Here is a 7500-nt window from a genome sequence, read left to right on the forward strand (position 1 = left end):
AATGAGACCTTTCTCGTGCTTTTACGTCGTAAACATGAGGGGAAATGGTCGAGACTGCCTCTGATTTTTATAAAATACTAGACAATTTTTGCAACCGGGGAGCATCGGGTGGGGGGAGAGAAGAGAGGATAGGAGGGAGAGAGCAGGAGAGGGGAGGGGGTAGGAGCGGAAGAGGGGGAGGGTAAGGGAGGGAAGGAGGGGAGGAGGGATGGATAGGAGCGGGAAAGGGGGAGGGTAAGGGGGAGGAGGAGGGGGAGGGGGGAAGGGGAAGGGCAAGGGAAAGGAAGAGTAGGAGGAGGGGCAGGGGGAGGAGGAGAGGAAGGGGAGAAGTAGATGAAAGGGGAGAAAAAGGGGGAGGTAAGGGATTGGTACTCATCTCTATTACTTCTTTGGAATGCTCCTGTTGACTGCTTTTGTGTTTTGTATTATTTTTTCTCTCTCTTTTGCTTTTCATTGCCTCAATTTTCCCTATAGTTGTTTTTTGTTAGTCACCCTTTTCTCTCTCTCTCTCTCTCTTTCTCTCTCTCTCTCTCTCTCTCTCTCTCTCTCTCTCTCTCTCTCTCTCTCTCTCTCTTTCTTTCTTTCTTTCTTTCTTTCTTTCTTTCTCTCTCTCTCTCTCTCTCTCTCTCTCTCTCTCTCTCTCTCTCTCTCTCTCTCTCTCTCTCTCTTTCTTTCTTTCTTTCTTCTCTCTCTCTCTCTCTCTCTCTCTTTCTCGCTCTCTCTCTCTCTCTCTCTCTCTCTCTTTATCTCTCTTTCTCTCTCTCTCTCTCTCTCTCTCTCTCTCTCTCTCTCTCTCTCTCTCTCTCTCTCTCTCTCTCTCTCTTTCTTTCTTTCTTTCCTCTCTCTCTCTCTCTCTCTTTCTTTCTTTCTTTCCTCTCTCTCTCTCTCTCTTTCTTTCTTTCTTTCCTCCCTCTCTCTCTCTCTCTCTCTCTCTTTCTTTCTTTCTTTCCTCTCTCTCTCTCTCTTTCTTTCTTTCTTTCTTTCTTTCTCTCTCTCTCTCTCGCTCTATCTCTCTCTGTGTCTCTCTCTCTCTATCTCTCTCTCTCTCTCTCTCTCTCTCTCTCTCTCTCTCTCTCTCTCTCTCTCTCTCTCTCTCTCTCTCTTTCTTTCTTTCTTTCTTTCTTTCTTTCTTTCTTTCTTTCTCTCTCTCTCTCTCTCTCTCTCTCTCTCTCTCTCTCTCTCTCTCTCTCTCTCTGTCTCTCTCACTCTGTCTATCTATCTATTAATATATATATTTTATCTCTCGCTCTCTTACCTACCATTATCAAATCTCAGTAAATTGAATAAATAAAAAAGATATATAATATGAAATAAAAAAATAATAAACACACGAACACACAAACAGCATCACCAAACACACACATAAACCAAACAAACACCCAGCCCCACCTCCCCCCACCTCCGCTCTACCCCCTCACTAACCCCCCCCCACCTTCCCTCCTCCCGCAGTTCAACTTCGTGGGCAAGCTGCTGGGACCCAAAGGCAACTCCCTCAAGCGGCTTCAGGAGGAAACGATGACCAAGATGGCGATCCTGGGACGCGGCTCCTTCAGGGACAAGGCGAAGGAGGAGGAGTTACGTAAGAATCCTGACCCGAAGTACGGACACCTGCAGGAGGACTTGCACGTGGAGGTCACCGCCCACGCGCCTCCTGCCGAGGCCTACGCCAGGATCGCCTACGCCCTCACGGAGATTCGTCGGTATCTGGTGCCGGTGAGTGTTTTTTTTTTTTTTTTTTTTTTTTTTTTACCTGTTATTGTTGTTTTAGTTTTCGTCTATTTTTTACTGTGATTATTGTGATCAGAAACATTTATATAGATAGATAGATAGATAGATAGATAGATAGATAGATGATAGATGATATATATATATATATATATATATATATATATATATATATATATAAATGTTTCTGATCACAATAATCACTGTAGTGATATTGTTGTTGTTGTTATATTTTAGATAGGCTTCTTATTATCATTATTAATAGCAGGAGCGATATTGTTGTTGTTGTTGTTTTACTTTAGATATTATTCATATTCCTATTATCAGCAGCAGAAGTGTTCCTGTTGTTGTTGTTGTTGTCATATCTCTAACAGAAGATCCTAGTCCTATTAAGATTGCCTTTTAGATATTCCTGTCATAATTACAACCATGAATATTATTAGTCAATATTATAACATGTTTTTGTTGTCGCAGTTGCAATTATCACAACGCTAAGTAACATAAGGGTTATATACCGACTTACCTTCGCGGAGTCGCCCCCCTCCCCAAGAAAAAAAACGAATAATAAAAGAGATAAGGAAGTTTGCAATAACAGAAGCTTGCAATAACGGAAGATTCCAGTAACGGAACCTAGCAATAACGGAAGCTTGCAATAACGGAATAAAATACATAAGAAAGCTTGCATTAATGGAACATTGCAACGGAAGATTCCAGTAACGGAAGCTTGTAATAACGGAACCTCGCAATAACGGAACCCTGCAATAACGGAACCTCGCAATAACGGAACCTCGCAATAACGGAACCTCGCAATAACGGAACCTTGCAATAACGGAACCTCGCAATAACGGAACCTCGCAATAACGGAACCTCGCAATAACGGAACCTTGCAATAACGGAACCTCGCAATAACGGAACCTCGCAATAACGGAACCTCGCAACAACGGAACCTCGCAATAACGGAACCTTGCAATAACGGAACCTTGCAATAACGGAACCTCGCAATAACGGAACCTCGCAATAACGGAGAGAGAGATGCAGCGTACCGTGTCTAAGGCTGGCTGATTTATTCTTTCATTATGTATGGACTCTCGGAAATCCCCCTTCATTAGGCTTCAAAGGGGGTAGGGGAGGGGAGGGGAAGGGGGTTCGGGGGAGGGGAAGGGGAAAGGGAGAGAGGGAGGGAAGGGAAGGGGAGAGAGGGAGGGGGAAGGGAAGGAGAGAGGGGAAAGGGGAAGAGAGGGGAGGGGAAAGGGAAGAGGGGGAGGAGTGGGGGGATGGGAGGGGGAGGATGTCTCGCGATTCTCGGAAGGTGGGGTAGGGGAGAGGGGGGGAGGGAGGATAAGGAAGGAGAGGCAATGGATAAAGCATTAGGGGAGGGAGGGATTGAGAGAGAGGGGAGGGGTAGAAACAGATAGAAATAGAGACAGAAAGTAAAAAAAAAATCGAGACAGAGAGAGTGAGAAAGACAGGCAAAGAGAGAGAAGCGAAAATGATAAAGAGAGAGAAAAAAAAAAAGAAAGACAAACAAAACAAAAACAAAAAAACGATAACAACAAACATACACACCACCAACAGCAACAAAACCCGAAAAAACAAAAACATCCAGAACTCCGGCCACCTCCCTTCCCGCCCTCACTTCGCGGCCGAGCAATAGATGGCGCTGGCATCCGTGAGCGAAGATGGCGGCGAGTCAAGAACCATTTTTACGAGTTTGTTCTTTGCCTCCGACTCATGAAATTGTAATTCGCTCCTAAAGACACATTATCGCCGCTTCGGACTATCCTCTCTTTCGCGTTGTTGTCGGTTTTATTTTCTTTTTTCTTTCTTTATTTTTTGGTCGTTTTTTTTCTCTCTCTCTTTCTTTTTATTTTGTTTCTCTCTTTCTTTTTCGGTTTCTTTTTTCCATTTCAATTTCTTTGCCTCTGTCTGTTTGTCCGTAGGTATCTCCCTCTCCCTCTCCCTCTCCCTCTCCCTCCCTCTCCCTCTCGCTCTCCTCTCCTCTAACCTCTCCCCTCCTCCCTCCTTCCCTCTCCCTCTCCCTCTACCTCTACCTCTCCCTCTCCCTCTCCCTCTCCCTCTCCCTCTCCCTCTCCCTCTCCCTCTCCCTCTCCCTCTCCCTCTCCCTCTCCCTCTCCCTCTCCCTCTCCCTCTCCCTCTCCCTCTCCCTCTCGCTCTCCCTAACCCTCTCGCTCTCCCTCTAACCTCTCTCCCTCCCTCCCTCCTTCCCTCTCTCCCTCTCCCTCTACCTCTCCTCTCCTCTCCCTCTCCCTCTCCCTCCCCTCTCTCCTCTCCCCTCCTCTCCTCCTCTCCCTCTCATCTCCCTCTCACTCTCCCTCCCTCCCTCCTTCCCTCTCTCCCTCTCCCTCTCCCTCTCCCTCTCTCCTTCTCCCTCTCCCTCTCCCTCACCCTCTCTCACCCTAACCCTCCCTCTCCCTCTTTCTCCCTCTCCCTCTCCCTCTCCCTCCCTCCCTCTCTCTCTCTCTCTCTCTCATTCTATATCGTACGCGTGTGCGTGCTTGTCCGTGTTTATAAGCACACCTCTGCGTACACACATAAACACCCAACAACCACCTACAAGTACATAAGTACATAAGTACGCACTTAACACCCCCCCACCCTCACCCCCCACCCCCACCCCCACACCCCCACCCCACTCGAGAGCCTAAAACCTAAACCATCGTAGACGAGAAAGTGATTGTAAAAGTATTATGTTTTTTATAGGCGCGCGCGCGAGAGCGAGAGAGAGAGAGAGAGAGAGAGAGAGAGAGAGAGAGAGAGAGAGAGAGAGAGGAGAGAGTGAAAGAGAGAGAGAGAGAGAGAGAGAGAGAGAGAGAGAGAGAGAGAGTGGTGGTGGTGGTGAGTGAGAGAGAGAGAGAGAGAGAGAGAGAGAGAGAGAGATAGAGAGAGCATTAAACTTGCTCTTAAAAACGGGCCTCGATTTGCTGCTCCGAACCACCCCCCTCCTCCCCCTCCCCTCCCCCTCCCCGTATTCATGAACCGTTCTCGAGGGAGGCTTAAGACAATTACCATGAAAGGGAGATTTAAGTGTTTTTTTTTGTTGTTTTTTGTTTTTGTTGTTTGTGGTTTTTTTTTGGGGGGGATGGGTGGGGAGGGGTTAAGGGGAGAAGGGAAGGGGAGGGAAAGGGAGGGGGAAGGGGGAGGGGAAGATGGAGAGAGAGGAGAGAGAGAGAGAGAGAGAGAGAGAGAGAGAGAGAGAGAGAGAGAGAGAGAGCGCAAAAGCGAGCGAGAGAGAAAGAGAGAGAGAGAGAGCAAAAGCGAAAGAAACAGAGAGAGAATAAATAGAAAGAAAGAGAGAGAATAAAAAGAAAGAAAGAAAGTTCAAGAAAAAAGGAGAAAGAGAAAAAAAAGTGAGAAAGAGACAGAGACAGAGACAGAGAGAGAGAGAGAGAGAGAGCAAAAGCGAGAGAGAGAAAAAAAGAGAATCAAGAGTGAGAAAGAGAGAAAGTCCAAGAAAAAAAGAGAAAAAAAAGCGAGAAAGAGCAAGGAAGAGAGAAAACAAGAGAAAACAAAGAGAAAGCGAGAGAGAGATCCTCTCCTCTCCCCTCCTCTCGCCTCTCCGTCTATTAGCACGTGCCTCAAACACCGTATAACTTTAAGTAAGAACAAAGGATTCTTAGCATCATCTCGGAAGCTTCTCGAACTATGCATATTTCCCCCCTCCCCCCCCCCACATCTTTTCCGTTTTCTTCGCTATTTTCCCCCCTATCCCTCTTCTTATTTCTCCGCTATTTTCCCATCTCCCCTTTTTTTCATCTCTTTTGTTCATTCCTTCTTTCATTTCTTTTCGGTGTTTTCCTTATCCCCCGTTTTTTTGTTCTATTCCTCTTCTCTTTTTTTTTTTTTGTTCTTTACTACTTCCTCTTTTTTCAGGTGTCTTATCTTTTTTGATCTCCCTCTCTCCCTCCCTTTCCGCTCTCTCTCTTCTCTTCTTTCTCTTCTCTTCTCCTCTTTCGTTATTTCCCTCCTTCTTTTCTTTTATTATTCCCTTCTTCCCCTTTTCCGTTCATTTCCTCCTTCCGCTCTTCTGTTTCTCTCTCTCTCTCCCCTTCTCCTTCGTTCTTTCCTTCTTCGCTTCTCTCCCTTTTCCCCTTCTTTCGTTTTCTCTCTTTCTTCCCCCTTTCGTTCTTTCTATATCTCTTTTTCTCTTTCGTTTTCTCTCTTCTCTCTTTCCCTCTTTCATTCTCTCTATACCTCTTCCCCTTCTTTCGTTTTTCTCTTTCCTCTCTCTTTCCCTCTTTCGTTCTCTCTATACCTCCTCTCCTCTTTCTTTCATTCCCTCCTCTTCTCTTTCTTTCACTCTCTCTTCCCCTCTTTCGCTGGCAGGGTCTTCGCCAATTCCCTTTTGACTTTATTCTTGTCTTTTAATATATCTTGGTTCCTATTTCTCGTCGTTTCCTTTTGTTGTTATTCTGAATGTCGGCCTTATATTGTTCTTTCTTTGTCCTTCTCCTATTATCTTTCTTTATCCTTCTCCTGTTCTCTTTCTTTGTCCTCCTGTTCTCTTTGTTTGTCTTTCTCTTGTTCTTTTTCTCTGTCCTCCTTTTCTCGTTCTTTGCATTCATCCTGTTCTCTGGCTTTGTCCTTCTCCTGTTTTATTTCTTTGTCTTCCTCTTGCTCTATGTCTTTGTCTTTGTTCTTCTCTGTTTCTGCCTTTGCCTTTGACCCTGTTTTATCTCCCTTTATTTTCTTTCTTTTCTATCCATCCCTTCCTTCTCCTGTCTCTTCTTCCTATTCATCTTTCTTCCCTTTATTTCAGGGAGAGGGAGAGAGGGAGAAGTAGAGGGAGAAGGAGGGAGAGAGAGAAAGAGAAAGGAAAGAAGAAGAGAAAGAGCAAGAGAAAGAGAAAGAGAGACAGAGAGAGAGAAAGAGAAAGAGAAAGAGAAAGAGAAAGAGAAAGAGAGAGGGGGGGGGAGGAAGAGACAGAAATTAAGAGAGAAAGAAAGAGAAAGCAGAGAGAGAGAGAGAGACAGACAAACAAAAATTAAGAAAGAAAGAAAGAGAAAACAGAGAGAGAGACAGACAGACAGACAGAAATTAAGAAAGAAAGAAAGAAAGAGAAAACAGAGAGAGAGACAGACAGACACACACAGACACACAGAAATTAAGAAAGAAAGAAAGAGAAAACAGAGAGACAGACAGACACACACACACAGACACACAGAAATTAAGAAAGAAAGAAAGAGAAAACAGAGATAGAAAGAGAGAGACCTCAGCACACAATCGCGACCACCGGATATATAGAGAGGAGACGAGACAAACGAGAAGAGAAGTGATGCGAGAAGAGAAGTGATGCGAGGACCAGGTGGATGCGGCTTCTACTGTCTCCTCGATTCCACAAAACTGTCCAGATTCACGGCTTGTTGGGTGTCGTCGGGGGAGGAGAGGGAGGGAGAGAGGGAGGAAGGGAGGGAGAAGGAGGGAGGAAGGGAGGGAGAGATGGAGTAAGAGAGGGAGAGAGGGAGGAAGGGAGGGAGAGGGAGAGAGAGGAGGGAGGGAGGGAGGGGAAATGAGAGAGAGGGAGAAGGAGTGTTGGAAGGAGGGAGGGAGGGAGAAAAGGAGTGAGGGAGGGAAGGAGGGAGGAAGGAAGAAGGAGAGGGAGTGTTGGAGGGAGAGGGGGAGGAATAGAGAGAGTGAGGGAGGGAGGGAGAAGGAGAGAGAGTGAGGGAAGGAGTGAGGAAGAAAGAAGGAGAGAGAGGAAGAGGGAGTGATGGAAGGAGAGAGAGAGATAGAGTAAGAGAGTGAGGGAGAATGGGA

The 7500-nt window shown here is 46.0% G+C and overlaps 1 protein-coding gene across 1 annotated transcript in view; it reads left to right on the forward strand.

Annotated features, from left to right (window-relative positions):
- The window catches only part of LOC113815790 (KH domain-containing, RNA-binding, signal transduction-associated protein 2), a 55456-nt gene that overhangs the window by 18179 nt on the left and 29777 nt on the right, over positions 1-7500 (forward strand). The window contains exon 2 of the mRNA XM_070119450.1: positions 1450-1713. Within this exon, the coding sequence (XP_069975551.1) occupies positions 1516-1713 (198 nt within the window). The 5' untranslated portion in view covers positions 1450-1515. The remainder of the gene's footprint in view (positions 1-1449; positions 1714-7500) is intronic.

The sequence above is a fragment of the Penaeus vannamei genome, unplaced genomic scaffold (genome assembly GCF_042767895.1).
Source record: "Penaeus vannamei isolate JL-2024 unplaced genomic scaffold, ASM4276789v1 unanchor240, whole genome shotgun sequence".
Lineage (NCBI taxonomy): Eukaryota > Metazoa > Arthropoda > Malacostraca > Decapoda > Penaeidae > Penaeus > Penaeus vannamei.